General features: G+C 48.6%; 2 protein-coding genes across 3 annotated transcripts in view; both read left to right on the top strand.

Annotated features, from left to right (window-relative positions):
• LOC138567171 (early endosome antigen 1-like) overlaps positions 1-19,417 on the top strand; it is a 1,584,277-nt gene that overhangs the window by 507,616 nt on the left and 1,057,244 nt on the right. The window lies entirely within an intron of this gene.
• LOC138566011 (uncharacterized) lies at positions 12,616-14,421 on the top strand. Its single transcript, XM_069643077.1, has 2 exons — positions 12,616-12,959; positions 13,420-14,421. Exons 1-2 carry the CDS (start codon positions 12,827-12,829, stop codon positions 14,241-14,243), a joined length of 957 nt encoding a protein of 318 aa, XP_069499178.1. The 5' UTR covers positions 12,616-12,826; the 3' UTR covers positions 14,244-14,421.

Here is a 19,417-nt window from a genome sequence, read left to right on the forward strand (position 1 = left end):
TCGAATACATGGATTTCCTTCCGTATTGGTCTCAGACCGAGGTAGTCAATTGATTTCGCAATTTTGGAAGAAATGTTGTCAATTGGCACAAATCGACTTGAGGTTATCTACCAGTCCGATGGTCAGACGGAGAGGACCAACCAGACTCTTGAACAATACCTACATTGCATGCTACACCAGACCGAAAGCAATTGGAAGGATATTTTATGGATTGCTGAATACGCATACAATAACTCAGTACATTCGGGAACCGGACAAAGCCCCTTTTATACCATATATGGACATCATCCTCGAACCTCCGAACTCGATTCGCCCCAGCACTTAGAAATGCCGGCAGTGACCCATCTGCACTCTACTATTTCACAAGCCTTTAAGGAGGCAACTGAACATTTGAAACAAGCAAAAGAGAAATACAAGAAAAATGCTGATCAACATAGAAGTGACACTCCCCAATACCAGATTGGAGATCAAGTTTGGCTGGCTACAAAACACATACCTCTAAAAGGAACTTGAACTTTTAATCCTAGATATTTGGGACCTTACACCATTAAAGCCATTAGCCGTCAAATTAGAATTACCCTCTAATATGCGGATCCATCCTGTCTTTTATGTTTCACTTCTAAAACCAGTTCAACCCGGAACAAGATTAACCAAACCACCTGACCCCATCCTGATAGATGGAGAACCTGAATTTGCGGTAAAAAATATCCTAGAATCTAAGATGGTTAAATCAAAACTTTTTTATTTAATCGATTGGAAGGGTTACGGACCACAAGAAAGGTCATGGGAGCCCAGTGACCACGTTCATGCACCTCGGTTGGTGAAGAGATTCCATCGGAACTTCCCAGACAAACCAGGGCCCAGGGGAAGAACAACCTTAGGAGGGGCCTTGTGGGGGGGGGGGGAGTGCTGTCATGATGCCTACCACCCGGGCATCTGGACCAAGCCCATCAGCCCCGGAAGCAGGCATCCAGACATTTATTAAAACCCCAGCAGCCTTGGCTAGGGGCTTTCTGGGTTCAGTCCTGACACCTAAGGCGCCAGGCTCATAGTCATTACTTACCTCAGGCAGACCATGCTGCAAATGAATCCAGGCCAACGTGAAGCCTTGAGGGGACTATTTTACTACAGGGACTATTTTTTACTCGGGTGTGGTTCTAGGGACTTCTTATCTGGGACTACTTTTGAGGCTATTGAAACCACGCCCGACCAGCAACACACGCTTCGCGTTATTTCGCATTCTGCAGCGTAACGCTCACTGTGCCTGCATGCCAGCATCCAGTCTTCTGCCACGCCCGCCTCGAATCCAGAGCTCCTAGAAAAAGGGGAAAGAAGGAGAAAAGGTTAGATCAGAGATAATTTTAATTCCTTACCTGATTCTGGATCTTGCACGACTCCGAGCCTGAAAGGACATTATTCCAGCACGCGTCTCATCGCCAGCAGCAGCGCTGCATTATACTCACCAGTCCACAGCATCTTTCGACTCGGCGCTGCCTCCATCATTTTCTTCGATGAACTCCAGCACCTGGGGGAAAACAAAAGAAACAACAAGGTGAGTCAAGAGAGCCGACAAATACAATCTCTTACCACCATAGGCTTACCTGATTTACCACCGCAGGCATTACCCTTTAATACGCCTCATCTTCATATGCCACACCTATAAAGGGAGAGAAAACCACAAGTTAAACTCATGCAACTTTTACCGGACAGTGTTGGGTAATACAGACTCTTACCTGAACGCCATCAGCTGCCTCCAGGCAACATTCTTTTGAACCAGCTGCAATTCAACAAGGGAATGGAACAAGAGTGAACATCGGACATATTGACCTCTTTGAACTTTATAAACCCCGGAGTCAATATTCCTCCGGAACTCCTCCAGTACCTTCAAACCAGTGAAGTAACTGGTATCTACGCTCCCCTGCATGCCATGCAGGATGGAGAGCTCATCATTTAAAAACATAAGGTGAGGTTACTAAAAAGGGATATCGGAGGTGACAAGTGGGGAGAACGAGAACAGTGGGAGGGGGCCATCACTAAAACCCACGGATGGCTAAATCCCTTCCTCCACTTGCAGGAGAATACTTCTACGGATCAAGCAGACGAGATTAGGCGGGCCAGTCCAGACAGTCATCTCGGCACTACGCATCACTTTGGGGGAGACCGCAGCTGTCCGGGTCCGATCGATGCCCCTGTGGGAACCAGGTGAGCGTAACACATAGGGTAGGGGGCAGAGGGGGAAGGTCACAAGCACTGAATGACTACAGGGGCCAGCAAGTGGAAATAAACTATAAAATGTGGTGACTCTTTGAAAAGAAATAGCCAGCACTGATATATTAAAAACATTGACATTCCACCAAAACCAAGTGCAATGCAGTTGCTAACAAGTCATTGGGCACCATCACGAGTTGGGCGGTAATCCAGTGGATTTCCCGTTGAGTGGTATTAGCGCTAACGCCAAGCCCCCCAGCGGAAAGGCTGCCAGATCACAGATCGCAAAGGGACAAGGCATTAACGAAATAGCGCTCGACGTAGAAATTAGCCAAGAACCTGTAAATGCAGCGCACTGTGCGCTACCGCCGTGCCAATAGTGCACGCGAAACGCGTCACCGCAGGTATGGGAAATAAAGCGGCGGCCATTTTGGAAATCACAATCCGTCGAATATCACAGCCCCTGCAAGCCATTCACCCCCGGGAAGAGTGAAAAATGTCACAGGAGCGCACTAGGGGCAAGTCAGCCCTGGACAGGGTCAGGAAACCCAAATTCAGTAACCAGGAGCTGGCTGTACTTGTGGAGGAGGCAGTGACCCACAGGGTTGGTCTGGGACAAGAAATAGGCCTGGACACCCAAAAAGAAGTGGCCCACCCCTCGCCTCAGAAAAGTGACCCACTCCTCACCTCAAAAAGTGGCCTACTCCTCACCTCAAAAAAAGTGGCCCTCAAACCATCATCCGTGAATCGCGTCAATTCATGACTTAACAGAAAATGCTACTTATGGAGGGTTCATGTGTCTGTTGCATGTTATGTTTTGTGTAAATGCTTGAGAAAGTGATAACATTCCTTTTGTTCTTTTTAAAAAAAAAAAAAACATCATCACATAGTAAAATACTTATTTTGCAGAACCAGACTCAAAGCATGTCTACTCGTTGACACCAGTAATGAAAATAGAGTTGCATTTAATAAGCAGTACAGCCAAATGAGGACACAATAACAACACAACTCATAAAATAACATAACTTTGCATACAGTTCTGTGACAGCCAGGTCCACAGCTCCTGGAAATCCTGCTTTCAGGTTCATGAAAATCCTGGAAATCACTCAATCAAGATTTCCTGCAAAAATGCACTTTTATGTGCAACCAGGTCGATTATGTCCGGATTTTGCAATTGGACAAGCACATTACGCTCCACAGACATGAGCATAAAGGCTTCAAGGTTGTCCTGGCAGAGGTGGTTTCTTAGGCGGGTTTTAATATTCTTCAATTTTGAAAAACTTCTTTCGCATGCTACCTGTGTGCAAGATAAGGTCAAGATGAACTTGTAGGCCAAATACAATTGCCGGTAAGCACTACTAAAAAGTTCATACCTTTTTAGAATTGCATAGCAACATATTGCACAGTTACGGCATGTATTGCATTTCTGTACTAAAGGTAGCTCTCCGAAATCTTGTAGTGCTGGATCTTCACTATGTAGGGCTTCAAAGGCATACTCTTCTGGTAGTGTCCTCCTCAGTTTAGTCCACTTGCTTACAAAGTCTGAGAGTTCTTTCCTTAACCCCTGTAGCGTTATGGAGTCATCAAGTCTTTCAAGCAAGGAGCACATATTTGTAAGAGCATTGTCGGGTAGACTTTCATTGACATTTTTGGGATCAAGGCATGCTATATCTGCGGCAAGAGATGAGTGGGTTTTAAAACGACTAGTTAGGCTTTGAAGAATGTTGTCCATAATGGCATATGTACAGTAACTCTAAACCGGTCTTTAGCCAAGCTGATTGGCTCATCCCTTGCATTCATTCCAGGCATCCTCTTTTTGTGGGACACTCTCCCCTCAGCTGCAGTTTGCACTCCTTTATCATAGCCTCTCTCTTCCAAGCCCACGTTGGCCCATTCTGCAAATTTTTCAGCTGCAGAATACACAGAATTAAAATGTCTTGACTGTGCAGCAAGCGCTTTTGTAGTGTCCGAGACCATTCTTTGTGCCTGTAGGATGCCATTCCACTTGTCTGGGGGTACTTAGATAATGGGGTTGTCGAATTAAATACTATGAGATATAACTGGGCTGTGAGCACTGTTTGGAATTTGCACAATGCCTCAGAAATGTTTAAAGCTTGGTAACGGATGTTTGCACTGAATTAATCCGTATTTGAGCCAATATTATTGATTGCAACAACCACAACTATGAACATTGCTTTGTTTGGGTTATTAAAGGAGCCAAAAACTTTCCGTAGTGCTGCATCCTTTGCCCACCACCTTGTTTCTGTTATTATTTGGATTGTGCGGCCTTCCACAGACAGCTCACGCCACACATCCATCCTTTTGTAGGACTCCCTGAAAAAAACGCCACAGGAGTTTAACAGGCCAAACAAAGACGTGGATTAATTTGATACTTGTGTCCCTTCTACAAGTACAAGATTTAATACATGTGCATAGCACCAGAAATGTATTTGACCAGCGGATTCCTTACTGAGCCAGGATGTGAGACCATTGTACTGCCCCTGCATATTGGATGCACCATCGGTTGAATTCCCAATGCACTTGCGTAGGTCCAGACTATTATCTTTAATAACACTCTGCACCAACTCAAACAGCCCCTTTCCAGTAGACCAAGTGGAGTTGGTTACTGCTAGTAGGCGTTCATGTACAGTGTCAGTAACATATCTATCTAATAATTATAGAGCACTGATCAGTAACACTCACATCTTGGGTTGAGTCTTTCTGAATGGAAAATATCCCTGCTTCCTTTATTTCTTGACAGATTACCATTTTGATCAGTTTGGAAATGGCTTCAATCACATACCCAACTGTAGTCGTTGACATGAAGGTCACAGAAGCACCCCGTTCTTGCCCAGTTTTCTTTTTGGATTTTGTTTGAATGGCCTCAATATGTTCCTTTATAGGTCTGTCATATTTACTTAGCAGCAGAAGGATTTCAAGAAAGTTGCCATGATCCAGCTCTTCATTATCCAGCTCGGACATGGACTCTGATTTCCCACGAGAACTGAGCCCCCTTTTCCCAATGACTTTTACAACGTCAATAACGCGCTCCAATATGTCTCTCCTTTTTCTTGCACACTTCGAGCTAATTTCTGTCGGTGAAAGAGTAAACCGTCGACCCTCAAAAGTTCAACAGATATGAATCTGTGCACCTCCGGTGACCTTGGCCTGCCTCATGTTCTGCAATGCCTCCAGTTTTTCATTCCGTTGATGAAAAGACCCCTCTCTCCACGTTTAGTAAACGCTAAACAAACTGTGCAAAAAAGGGCCTTTTGTATTTCAGAGTAACTTAACCAATACCGTTTTTCCCCATCTTTCCTCCAAAAGGCTAAGCTTGATTTAATGTGTCTATGTTTGGGAGGTTGAATTGGATGGTGCTGAAAGAAATAGGAAAGTTGATCTGGTTTTGGAGGTTGAAACAAATAGTCTGCCACCAGTAGATCATCTTTCCGTGCTCTGTGCTTCACACCCCCATTCCCTGAGTCTTCAGTATGTTGTTAAGCAGATAAAGATTCTTCCGAATGACTAGTACCTGCCACTTCCTCCATTTATTTCTGGCAGACTTGATTCCAACACTTCTTCCTTGGGGGAATCTTCGATTGTTTGTGGCAGACTGGTACCACCACCGACTGCCACTTCGCCCTCGAGGAATACAGCCTCAATTATTTCTGGCAGACTTGATTCCAACACTTCTTCCTTGGGGGAATCTTCAGTTGTTTGTGGCAGACTGGTACCACCACCGGCTGCCTCTTCCTCGAGATGGACAGCCTCAATTATTTCTGGCAGACTTGATTCCGAAACTTCTTCCTTGGGGGAATCTTCAGTTGTTTGTGGCACACTGGTACCACCACCGGCTGCCTCTTCCTCGACAGCCTCAATTATTTCTGGCAGACTTGATTCCGACACTTCCTCTCGGGGGGCTCCTTCAATGATTGATGACATTGTAGATGCTGCAGCATCTGCCTCTGTTGAGCTGTCTCCAATAACTGCAGAGACTCTGGCTTCTAGTCTTCTCACATCTGGAGCTCTTGTTGATGGGTCCAGTGAAGAACCAGGTTTAACACTTGTACCTGAAGAAGATGGCTGGTCACCCTCATCCATTTTTCTCCCAGCAATACTACCACGTGACATTTTGATGGTCTGACCTGTAAACAGATCTTCATTTTTTTTGTTTTGCCGGATTTCCTCTTCAATTTGCTTTTTGTTCTTTTCTCTTAGTTTTTCTGCTCCCCTTTTCATTTTTTTAATCCATTTCTCTCCTAAAAAATTAAATTAGCTTAATTGTGCATCTGATTCCTACCTTCATCACAGTAGGTCTAAGTAACCTGGCTGCCAGTGCCAACATCCAAAATATCATTTCATTAAGAGGAAACAAGTGCTTGTCAGCATTTTCAGATTTGACTGTCCCCAGTTTCACCATAACCTCCCTCCCATAAAAGAGAACAATATCCAGCTGCTTCTATAAAATGCTGAGTCTAACAGTAATCCAATCCCATGGCATGGTAAATGAACTGGATGCATGCATGTTATTTCTCCAGGCGAGCAGTGGCCTGTTCGTTGTATTATGGTATGACGTCTCAGAAAAAATAGTAGCCAAAAAGGTAATTAACTTATGAAAAACACCAAGGGTGCATATAGCAAGTGAATTCCTGCTGCATGCACACAAATGCACACGTTTGTGTAATCATCCTACCCTCCACCCCAGTTTTTGAGAGAGGTATAATCCAGGTTTTCCTTTTGCCCTAGCACACATTAGGTCTGGATGCAAATGCACAATAACAAAACATGGCCAGATTGAAAGAGGAGGAATAGGCTAGGAGTTCTGCCTGGTCACTGTGCTGCTTATAGGCTGGACTGGAGCCTAGGGTGGCCGTGCTTCTGGGGGGAGACAACATGTGTGCATAATAAAGGTTGCCCAAGTGGGTTCAGTGTGCTATAGAGGACCACCTTACATTGCACTGCATTGAAGATGTACAGTCACTAGTGGTTACTTACCCACAGGGATGGGCTCGCCTGGCTAACTGTTGGTAGCTCCGCGCTAAGGCCTGACTAGAGTGGATACTTGAACAGTGACCTGCCTGCAAAAAGAAACAAGGTAAAGATGACAAAAACCGAATAAACACAGTATATAGCATATAGATACAGTGCATGGCTTGTAACAAAATATGATGGGCGCCAAAGCATCCCCCAATAGCTAGCTAAACCATAGATAGTCTGTCACAAAAAAAGGAGTAGAGCATCCAGGTCCATAAAGTCTGTATACAAATTGAGCTAAAAAACAATAGAGGATGGTTTGTGATGTGTTCATGTATTCCTTGTTTCATTTGGAGGATGCAAATTGCTAAAGAATTTCCAGATAGTAACGTGCTAGTGCAGGGAACTGGAATTGCAGTAAACAGGTAAAGGTCATTTGAATATAAGCTCTAAACTAGACATCAACTGCAAGGGCTTGTAAAAAACAATGTGTGCGAGTGAGACTTGATACAGGGTGAACACTGACTGAGGAATCTGGGCCCAGCAAAGCGCAATGCTGTAGAAAGGAATGCATTGCCTACCACGGTTCTCACTGCACACAGATGTTTCTACAGAATCAGTGCTATTAATGAAACACTACCTTTCACCCCTTGACAAAACAGGAAGTGGCCATCAAATAGCATTGTTCCTAAGTACACTATGAAAAATATGGTTATGATTTCACTAATGTGATCTACATTTCATACAAGAATGGATCACCATATGTATCATTGATATCTGTTTGTATAGATCCATATTGTCAAATTACTGTGAATAAAAGCAGACGTCCAAGGCCAAATGATAATATGTTATTGTATAGTACTTACGCTTGAGCTCTTTTTTATAGAACAAATATGCATACAATATCACCCAACCTGTCTTGGTACACATTTATCGCCCTCAGGATGAAAGGCGGAGATGACCTTGCTGGGATTCGAACCTGGAGATCCCACACACATCACAGCAGCGAGCGCTCAACCCACTAAGCTATCATATCGGCTATAGTAAAATGAGAATCTGCAGGTCTGGTGCAAATTTGGCCGCATTTCAAGCCTTTGTGCAATGCATCTACTTTTCAGCCTATGTCTGTATTAGAAGTCACTCAGTATGGTGTGGCCAGTGTGACCTGGAGATAAAATAGCCCAGGTGTGACCAGGCTATTAAACGCCCCAGTGCGACCAGGAGAAACAATGCCTCCCGTGCCACCAGGATATAAAATGCCCCCAATGTGACCAACAGGGTGCCTGTGTGACCGATATATAAAATGCCCCCAGGATGAACAGGCTACAAAATGACCCGAGTGTGACAGGATGTACACGTGCGCCAGGGTGATCATAATCTAAAATGGGCCCATTGGAATAACCACGTTATAAAATGGCGCCTATTGTACCCGGATATAATAATTATATATATAATTTCTCATAGTGATCTAGTGTACAATGACCCCGGTGTGAGCAGGGATGTCCAGAGTTTTATCAGGCTTTCACATGGCCCCAGCATAACCCGGATGTCAAATGTCTCCAGTAAAGTGAACTATGGAGGATCCGGGTGTGACATGGCCCCAGCATGACGGGGATGTAAAACAGTCACAGCACGGTGATGATACAAAGAGACCCCGGTATTGCCAGGGTGTATTGACGCAAGGTGGTTTTGGGGTCGCGGTTCATTTTATTTTGCAATGCAAAGTGCACTCTCACCACAGACCATTGAAGAGGCGCTCTTCACTGTAGCCAAAAAAGGGGGAATATCGCTATAAGAAGTACACGCACCCAAAAAACACCTGTCACGGCTTCGCTGCGTGTGTGCCCCAAATCAGCACTTCTCGGGGCAATGGCTTGGGGTTATAGCGAAGAATATTGTTTCCATACGAAGCGTGACAAAAAACGACCTGTGCTTTCAGAAAAAAACTAAATATGGTATGTGAGTGACGGTTTTCGGCAGAGTTAATAAGTCACCTCTTTGAACATGCCATCTTCTGGAATTTTTTAAAAAAAGGCTGAAAATAGCCATAACATGAAGAAAGGCCGAGGGATGGGCTATGCGCATGCGAGGTACAGAAGAATGCTTCCGGAGCACTTCAATGTTACCCTGACATTAAAAGGACCAGCTGATACATGACGCTTTATATAGCGCTTCATGCCAGATGCTGCCCGTTTCAAAGCACTGTAACAGAAAAGTGTTGCTTTTGCTTACTTTAATTGTACTCAGTTCATCGCCCTCTGAAGGGTGGAGGGCTGAGTCGGCAGAGTTACCATTGGGAGCTGTCCTGCAGAGTGAAAACAGATACCTTGGATTAAGGCTTAACTTGGTGAGGTATCTAGTTTGCAGCTTTAAAATAAAGTGCACTTGAAAAATCATGTTTTACTTAATTTGGCCAGCACCAGGCTTTAAGCGCCATCCCCCAAACGTCTCCTTAACCATGCGTGGCTTTAAATGCTTTGATCGAATATTTCCTGCGTGGGGCGGCAATGCATTGCTTCCACTTGTCGAGTCAGCCACTGCGAGGGTTTAAGACCCTCCCAAACTGAGGAAGGCAGCCCTCTTCCGTGACTCTCAGCCGGGGAGGCGCTGCAGTAAGAGACTGTCACATGTCTCACCTGTGAGAGCAGTCCTTGGGCTTGATTTATGGATTTTTTTGCACGGTGCAAAGTCACTTCGTACTGGTGCAAATTGGCTTTGCGCTTCAAAAAAACACTTTGCACCGCTCTGTGAATCAGGGTGTTGTTGGCAGTGGAAAGTCACTTTGCACCGCACTAAACATTCCATAAATCAGGGCATGTAAGTTTAAACAATCAAAGATGGATCTAATGAGCCAAAGGAAGGCATCACAGATAACCAACCTCCTGGTCGCAGAGGAATGGGGGAGGGCGACAGCGCAGTGGGTTAATGCACCTACTGCAGTGATGTATGTGGAGCAGACAGAGCACCCAGCCCCAGGTGAGAAACTGATACAGGCTCGCTTGCTACTGTGGGACCTACAGTCACATGACATCCCCTCGCTTTGATTCTCAGCACATGTAATTATCCACACTGTCCCCCGTGGTTCACTTTTTTTCAAGAAAGCTGTGAGAAGATGGACAGTTCAAGCATGAGGTTCACTGAGGTCAGAGTACAGAGAGCAAAGGCACCGCTCATAGCGCTACAAAGGCACCGCTCATAGCTCTACACATAGCAAAGGCACTGCTCATAGCGCTACACAGAGCAAAGGCACAGCTCATAGCGCGCACGGTTAAAACTCTCCCCTTTCTTCGCCCACTCAGCCCCTTTCCTTGGTACACAACCAACAGGTGCTATTGGGAGACCAAGGGCCCGATTCATGGCATATTTTGCTCGGTTCAAAGTGAATTTCCACTGCCCACGCCCTGATTCATGGAACTGTGCGAAGTGTATTTTTGCCAAAGTCCGCGCATAGTCATTTTTGCAGTACAAAATGACTTTGCACGGCAAAAATACACTGTGCACATTTCCACGAATCAGGGTTTGTGCCGGCAGTGCAAAGTCACTTTTCAGCAGTGCAGAGTCACTTTGAACCGTGCAAAATATTCCATGAATCGCCGGCAAAAGTCCAAACGTTGCGGCATTCGGGAAAACGAGCATTAGTGCTTCCGTTGGTCAAATGCACGTTTAATTAGACAGCAGCTATCTGATAATGCCACGTGCCTCGGCGCGTTTGCCTTTCTTGCACAGCAAGGATTAAAAGAGAAAGGTGAAAACACACATGTGTTAATCACTTGTTGCTGCTCTTGTAAAGTTCTGCATCTGTTAGGGAACTTTAAATGGTTACAAAGAAGTTCGGTTCTGTTCTGTCTGAATACTAAAATATACCTCTAGGTGGCCGGGCAAAATGCTGTGCGCTTCTATGCGCTGTAACCAGAACAAGGGAGAGAGCATGTTGAAATGCGCACCCAATTTGACGCCAAAAGGTGCCTGACCCAGAGCCCCGCTATGGGGAGACCCGCTGCCTCACTCCGGGTGGGCACTGTTGGCTTGTACCCAGGCAACTGCACCATTCCCTGGGGTATTCAAACACGCGCTGTTAATACCCCAAAAACTCTAGCGCCTTAAGGATGAGAGCGAGCGCGGACACCCCTTGCTTTTAAGAAAAAACAGTCTGCAAAGACAGGTGAATCTCTCGGGTCAGGGTACTTACCACGCGCAAAACCTCTCCCCAAAAATGTACAGGAGATGGGGAAATGGTGGCCCGGTAGCACCTGTTACTCGATGTCCCGCTGTGGCCTCCGGGGGGCGCCTCTGCTTCTCTCACGGTGTTGGTCCCCGCTTCTTTCAAAGTCTCTCCATCTTCTCTCTCATTCTCACTCTCTCCGTGTCTCTGTCACCTTATTTCCGTCTTCCGCTGCTGCTGCTGGGGAGGGACTGGAGTGTCTCTCGGGACGGACAGGTGCTGACTGTTTGCTGTGGAGTGTGGACTCGTCTCGTGGGATGGCTCCTCCTGGCGCTGCCTGGCTGCTGCTGCCGGTGTCAGTGTAACTGGCCAAAATCATCATGCCCAGGGATGGAGGAGAGGCCCAACTTATCCTCTCTCTAGTCACGTCACGTGGTATGAAGAGTCAGTGTAGTCCAATTGCGGCGAGTGGCGACACTGAGTCTGGGCCGCGGCCTGAGCCACAATTCCCAGGGCCCCAAGCACAACAGTTGCTTCAACTTTGCACAAAGGGCAACAACTTCGTTGTTGTTACTTCCTAAAGTTGAAAGCAATTTGTTGTTATGATAAGGTGCCGCCCAGGGAGGCCAGACTGTGTGCTGTGGCCCGGGGCCTAGTCCCAGCCCAGCCTTGGCAGCAGGAGGCTGAGGGGGCAGCCAGGCAGGCAGGCCTGCTAATTTCTTTTTTATTAGCATTTCAGAGCGAGCCGGGGGCGGCCCGGGCCCAAGGCGAGTGAGCACCATACGTCCATCATTTGGCTGGCACGACTTCGGGGGCCCTGAGGCCTGAGCTCTGGCATCTGCATGATGCATAATGCATCATGCATGCATGCACATTTGCAAATAATTTATCAAATCATCAAAGCAAGGTAACAACGTGTGTGTTGTTACCTTGCTTTCATGAATAATGTATGCTGCACTGACAGCCATCCTGACCCCTGCCCGCCCCCTGAGTGCGACTGAATGGTGTCAGTTTCCTTTCCGCTGGCGAGGGCGAGCCCGTCGAGGCAGCAGCAGCCAGCCTTGCCCAAGCCCCCCCCCCTACTCCCCCAGGCCCTGCTGAGTCGCGCGTGATGCCGATGTGACAACGAACATTCCATTAAAAAAAAAAAACACCCACACGACCCGTGCCCCGACGTGTGGCACTGCACACTGACTCACGCATGCAGCGCAATGGCACTGCCTGACACAGTGGCTGGCTGCCTGTGAGCTGTGTGAGAGTATAATAATTTATTAGTCACAAAAAAACGGCCCGGGGACGGCTTCAAGAAAAACCGGCCCCCCCATCCCCAGGTCCTCAAAGTACATCAGCCAGTGGCGGGAACTCAGCCAGAGGGTGTCTGCAGTGGGGCGCGTGCCCCGGGATGGGGAGGACTGTTGCAAGCGCCTCAATGACTTGCATGTCACAGTACATGGCATACTATCCCAGCACAGGAGTGCAAGCATGGACACTGGAGGAGGGCCACCACCACCCGAGCTCACGCCCTGGGAGGAGAAGATGACAGCGCTCATCGACATGCGCACCATAGAGGGAGTCGGCGGAGCGGATGCTGGCACCGGTATCCAGCAGGCTGCAGGTTAGCCCCCCCAATGCATGAACCTGTAAGGACCACACATGCAGACCCTGAGTGAATGAATGTGCATGCAATGTGTGTGAGGCACTGCAGACACCCATAACTGACCCCACTGTACCATAGCGCCCCCTAGACTCCCCTGTACGTGCACTGCATCAATACAAGGGCCAGGGGACAGACATCCATGGACATGGCACAGCTACGTGGAGTGTGAGTGTGCATGAATAAACCCCCAGCACCATGTGCACGGTGCATCCCCATCACGCATGTGATGATGACACACGAACGTGTCCGTGCAGTGTCCCTCCACATCAACACATTCCACCAATCACAACATGGGGAGTGAACACAATGAAAGTGCAATGCATGATTGCCACTGTCTACAATCCCACTTGATGGCATGAAATGCATGATACTTATGTAGGCCGCTCTGAACTCAATCCACACCCTATGTATCCCACAGGCACACAACGAACACCACAGGACGACGATGACGGTGAGGAGGCCACTACATCACAGCGCTCCTTGACCAGCACCACCACCCCGCAAAAAGACCGCCCGGAAGCAAACCGACGCCAGACCCATCCCACTTCACCACACCGCAGCCCAACCAGACGGCTGCAGCACCCACTTGGCCGCAGGGGGTCAGCGCCTACCTCACCCCAACCCATCATGCAGGCACTCAATGTAGAGGGAGTGACCTGCGGGTCAGAGCCCGATGAGGGACAGACACCTACAGCTGCAGCTCAGCCAGGACTGTTGCACTCACCCAGACGCAGCGACACCGAAGGAATGGCCACACCTCAGGGCAGCCCAGTGCCAGTCACACAGGTAGCACACACCCCACGTGTGCATGTGCGTTGTGTCCGCACACAAGAGCCTGACGTTGATGCACCATCATATGGCACCCCAGATGATAGGCACTCGGACCGCAGCAGCCCCATCCAAGCTGCCAGTCCAGTCCCCATTGCACCCGGGGTAACTTTCGTCACAGGAGCTGCCGTGATGGCACGTCTGGACATAATTGAGGCCAAACAGGCAAAGGTAGAATCCATAGCTGAAATGCACAGCCGGCACATCAAGGCCATCAGTGGAGCCATACGGCATGCCAGCAAGTACATGGCCCAAGACAACGTGCGCACCCGGAAAGTGGTGGAGGGATGCACTGCGGCCCTGACAGGTTTCAGCGAAAGGGTACGGGAGTTGTGCGAGGCAGTATCTGTATATGCAGAGCAGACAAGGGAATCCAACAACCTTCTCCGCCAGCAGCTGCAGGTCACCGGGTGAGTCCCATCGACCTCCACTACACCAACGGAGGGATCCCTGGAGCCTTCACCTAGGCGCCGTTCATTGCGCCACCTGAGATCCCGCACACCAGAGGGGCCAGGACTTGGAAAGCGCCCGCGACCATCATAGATGGACATGGCACTGTTGTGGGTGCCTTGAGAACATGCACCTACCTGCACTGTTTTGGGGAGTGCACTGGGGGGAGGGAGGATTGTGTGCTGGGTGTTCACTGGGGGCAGGGGGATTGTGTGCTGGGTGTTCACTGGGGGGAGGGGGGGATTGTGTGCTGGGTGTTCACTGGGGGAGTGGGGATTGTGTGCTGGGGGTTAATGGGGGAGGGGGGATTGTGTGCTGGCTGTTCACTCGGGGGAGGGGGGACTGTGTGCTGGGTGTTCACTGGGGGGAGGGGGGATTGTGTGCTGGGTGTTCACTGGGGCGAGGGGGGATTGTGTGCTGGGTGTTAACTGGGGGAGATTGTGTGCTGGGTGTTCACTGGGGGAGGCGGGATTGTGTGCTGGGTGTTCACTGGGGGAGGGGGGATTGTGTGCTGGGTGTTCACTGGGGGAGGGGGGATTGTGCGCTGGGTATTCACTGGGGGGGAGGGAAGATTGTCAAACATAATAAATCACGTTCAAAATTCATACAAAGCATGGACAGTCATGATTGTGATAAAGTGCTCTTTAAGGTTCAAGTGATATGTGTCTAATGTAGCCATCACCCTTATCAAAAATAATTCTCAATCAAGCCCTGTCTGGCCAACCTCCCCTCCATCACCCCATTCCTGTGTACACGTGCAACAGCTTCTGGCACATCATCATCTTCACTCCCATCCCCAGGTGGCTGCACATCAGCATCGGGGGGCAGTGGCACATTCCTGCGACAGCAAATGTTGTGCAGCATGGCACATGTAAGTACGATTTTGACACTTTTTCAGGTGCATACATCAATGCCCCTCCCATACGGTCTAGGCACCGGAAGCGTGCCTTCAGCAGTCCAAATTCCCTCTCCACGCAGATGTGTGTACGTCCATGGGCAATGGTGTGTGCCCGCTCAGCTGGAGTGTGTGGATGACGCACAGGGGTCATGAGCCATGTGTACTGGGGATATCCAGAATCACCTGCAGGGGAGAGAATGCCGGTATGAGGACAAGGTTGGTTCAGTGGGTGCACAAGGCTCAGTCATCAGTGACATTGGCAGCAGAATCAAGTTTGTGTTGAAGAGGTCATGCTATCTCATTGCAATGTTGGCATACACCCTTCGCCTTCCGGGACATGCATGGTCTGAGGTTGCCATGCAGCTGTGTATCTATGTATATGTGAGTTGTTATGTGCATCACACTCATGTATTACATGTAAACTAGTTATCATATGGTCACTTACATTGTGGTGTGTGCTGTGCTAGGGGCAGCATTGATTCAAAGGACTACTTACTAATAGCACCACCCCAGTTTCTAAATGTAACAGTACTCTGTCCCTTGTCACTGGAGGAGGGGACCCCTCAATCTTCTTGTGCATGCAACATTTTGCTAGCCCATGTGTCATTGGCATTCCCTTTGGCTGCTGTTGCGTTTGCTGATTGGCACAATTATGTACAGTTCTCCAGGCATGTGATTGGCCAATCAGGGATCAGTGTTTCAGGGATGTACATTGTCGTGAATCAAACTACTTGTGTGTAGTACTTTTGTGGATGTGCCTACTTTTGTGCACCATTGGCATGACTGTCGGGTGGCCAGGGTGGGATGTCTCTGCTGTGTCAGGGTGAGAAGCAATACTGCGACACACACAGGAGGCTTTGTGGTAGTAGGGCTTCCATATGTGACTGTGCTGCCACATGTTTTTTCCATTCAGACTGGGTGTGTTCTGCTGTATTGAACATGTCCAAGCGTTCTCGTGCGAGGTACATGCATGGGAATGTTGCAGTGCTGGTGCTGCCTATGTCTCCTGCTGGCATGCAGGGATTTCACTGTGTATGTCCAGCCCCATCAGATGTCATTTAACGTGCATTTCGGACTACATTTGTACTCACCCAGCATCCATTTGTTTTGGCCTCTGTGCCTTTCCATGTACGCTGGCAGGGTACTGTTGCGCAGGACCATGAAGTCGTGGATGGATCCTGGATAGCGGGCGCAGCAGTGGCTGAAGGGGAGGTCAGGGCTACATGTCATCTGCACATTCATTGAATGGTAATTTTTACGGTTTCTGTAGGCTGCCTCATGTGCCTGGGGAGGTACTAGTGCTACATGTGTGCAGTCCAGGGCTGCTATGACATTCAGGACTTGGGCAATGGCATGGAATTGAACCTTCAGCTGGCTCACCTGTGCCTGTGTGGCTGGCAATGCAATTTGCTCATTCACATGGAGCAGCAGTGCATCCAGCACCTGTCCCAGCATGGCACTGAAGGTGGACTGGGCCATGCCATGCATCATGGCAACAGTGTGTTGGTAGCTGCCAGTCCCAAGGTATTGTAGCACGGACACAAGCTTCACAAGCGGGGGCACTGCAATGCTGATAGCTATACAGCTGCCAATATCAGCCTGGATTGTGTCCAGCAATTGAGTGATGGTTGCCCTGTCCAGCCTATACTCGGTCACCAACTGCCCATCAATCAGGGGCCAGGGTGTTGGTCTGACCCTGGGGATGCTGGCCGCCTTGTTGGTGCTGCTCTCCTCCTTCTCCTCATCCCCACCACCCCCTGCGCTCCCAGGGCCCTGGCCTGGTTGGCTGGCCTCTGTAGCTCCAGGCGCAGCAGGTAGATGTCCACATCAAGGCTCCCGGCTCCAAATGGCAGAATGGTGTTTGAAAGTGTGTGTTGGGTATGGGTGGGTCTTTTGTAGGCCTCTGATTTGCATTGGTTTCACCTGGGCCCTTATTGCTGTCTCCTCCCTGCTCCTCCTGGTGTAATGGTGTTGGGGAGGGTGTGTTGTGCATGGGTGGGTCCTTTGTAGGCATCTGATTTGCATTGGTTTCACCTGGGCACTTTTTGCTGTCTCCTCCCTGCTCTTGCTGGTGTAATGGTGTTGAGGGGGGTGCGTTGTGCATGGGTGGGTCCTTTGTAGGCCTCTGTTTTGCATTGGTTTCACCTGGGCACTTTTTGCTGTGTCCTGTGTTCTTTTACCTGCAGCATTTGGCTAGGGGAATTTTCCGCGTATTTTCCGCTGCTTTTCTGGCACTAATAGTGCCTACGCCGGACTCGTGATTGCTCTGTAATAGCGCAAATGGATTCTGGTGCTATTACAGCTGCCGCTATTACAGCCGGCTGTACTTGCGCCAGCTGTAATAGCACCGGCGGTATTTGTACTCGTGATCCGGTGGACCCTTAAATGTGGCGGTAATAGCGTTACCGCCGGATTTAAGGGTTACTGTCAAACTCGTGATGAGGCCCATAGTCTCACTATCAACAGATTTAGTCACCATTTTATTTTCATGCCGCACAACCCAGTAAGTGCATCAATAATTGGGAATTCCTGCTGCACCCCTACATAACGTCTGGGCAACTTCATTATGCCCTCAATGAAAACATCCATGCCTCTCTTAAAAAGGTGTACTCGGTCTCTGTGAAACATCAATTCACCTTTGATGAAACCATGGCGAATTGTCTGAATTTCGTCATTTGCCTTGGTCAATCTTGCCAGCCCGCTGTTAAGTTTCCTCACTGAGAAGTTGATGGCCTTTTCCTTCCCTGGATTTCTCCAATCCCTCCTTGGAATGATTTGAGACCAAGCCACTGTAGTGTTTGGTAGCCTAAGCGAAATCCACTCCAGTTCAGTCATAAGTAACTCCTGTGCCCCTCTCAATCCCAAAGAAACCATGTCATTCCCTCCCAGATGCACAACAATTAGGAATAGAGGTGAAACTTCTCTTTTTGCCTGGGCATTGCAGATGACTCCTCTGAGCTGGTGAATGCGCATTCCCCCAAAACCAAACCAATTCAATGACACACCATCCCTCTGAGACCCAAATGTGCTTGGGCCTGTGACATGTGCTGCTGCTGTTTGGATGAAAGAGTGCCTGACAATCCATACAACCCTCATCCTCACAAGGAAATGGAAAAATGAAAAACAAACATGAATAGGGCCAGACGTGAAGTCCATTCTTTAGCACAGCAAGTGCATTCACACATGTCTCTTGCAACAATCCAAACATCCCCCAATGTTATAATGAGCATTTCACATGTGAGAGAACACTGTGTACATCACTTCAAGGTTATTATACATCTACTTTTCAGGGAAAGAGGTGAAGGGCACATTAGGCCTGCTTGTGCCAATGTCACAGTTGTACTGGCATAATTGTAATCAGTGAAGGTTTCTGTTCCCTGCGCAACACTGTGTATACTTCAAGGTGGTAAGGAGAGTTGCAAGTACTACACTGTGATACCGAGGGATCATGGAAGGTAAATGGGAGAGAGATACTGTCAGAAAGGAGGACTAAGCCTAAGTGAAGTCTCCCTGGCTAGCACTTCTTAGGGCACTGTACAATATGCATAGTTCTCCCACAACCCACTCATTTGCCTGTTCTACATCTCACACTTCACAACAGTCCTTACCAGCATATACTTCACACAGCGCCCCAGGAGCTTCAACCTCCTACAATAGCGGATCACACCAGTGCAACTTGCCCCCTACCTTTCCTCTACAGCCCAAGCACAAACAATGAAACTGTTCAATACTTTGCACACATTTTCTCAGGTTGACTATTCTGACAGAGGAAATGAGCACCATAGCAAGTGTCCATTGTATGCTCTGTAAAAATAGGCACCCTGATAAAATGTGTGCCAATCATGAGACATTGATGCAATTTTGGACAGTTTAATTGTGAGAGCTTCGGCCAGAGCTCCAGGATGTCAGGGGGTGCTTTCCCCTGTCTTGTGTGTCTGTCTTCCATGTGGGTCGGCCATCCCCAAGCCCAGCGGTGGTGCCAGGGAGCCCCAGGAGGGTCCCCGTTCCTGTCCAGAGGGAAAAAAGTAACACAGCTCAGCCAGAGGTTCAGGACGGTCAGGGGTGATGTCCCCGGCCTTGGGTGCCTGTCTCCCATTTGGGTGGACGACCCCCAAGCTCAACGGCTGTCCCGGGGAGGCTCGGCAGTGTTCCCGTCCCTTCCCAGGGGAAAAGCTGTAATGCGACAGGCACCCGGCTGGGCTTGGGGATGGCCAACTCACACGGGAGACAGGTGCCCAAG

Source organism: Ambystoma mexicanum, chromosome 2p (assembly GCF_040938575.1).
Source record: "Ambystoma mexicanum isolate Mex_15411 chromosome 2p, UKY_AmexF1_1, whole genome shotgun sequence".
Lineage (NCBI taxonomy): Eukaryota > Metazoa > Chordata > Amphibia > Caudata > Ambystomatidae > Ambystoma > Ambystoma mexicanum.

What these genes read in the sequence shown, in the direction of transcription:
- LOC138566011 (XM_069643077.1), top strand. Translation starts at nt 12,827, where the DNA reads ATGGACACTGGAGGAGGGCCACCACCACCCGAGCTCACGCCCTGGGAG. An exon ending in CGGTATCCAGCAGGCTGCAG is followed by an intron (nt 12,960 to 13,419) that starts GTTAGCCCCCCC and finishes TGTATCCCACAG; the next exon opens with GCACACAACGAACACCACAG.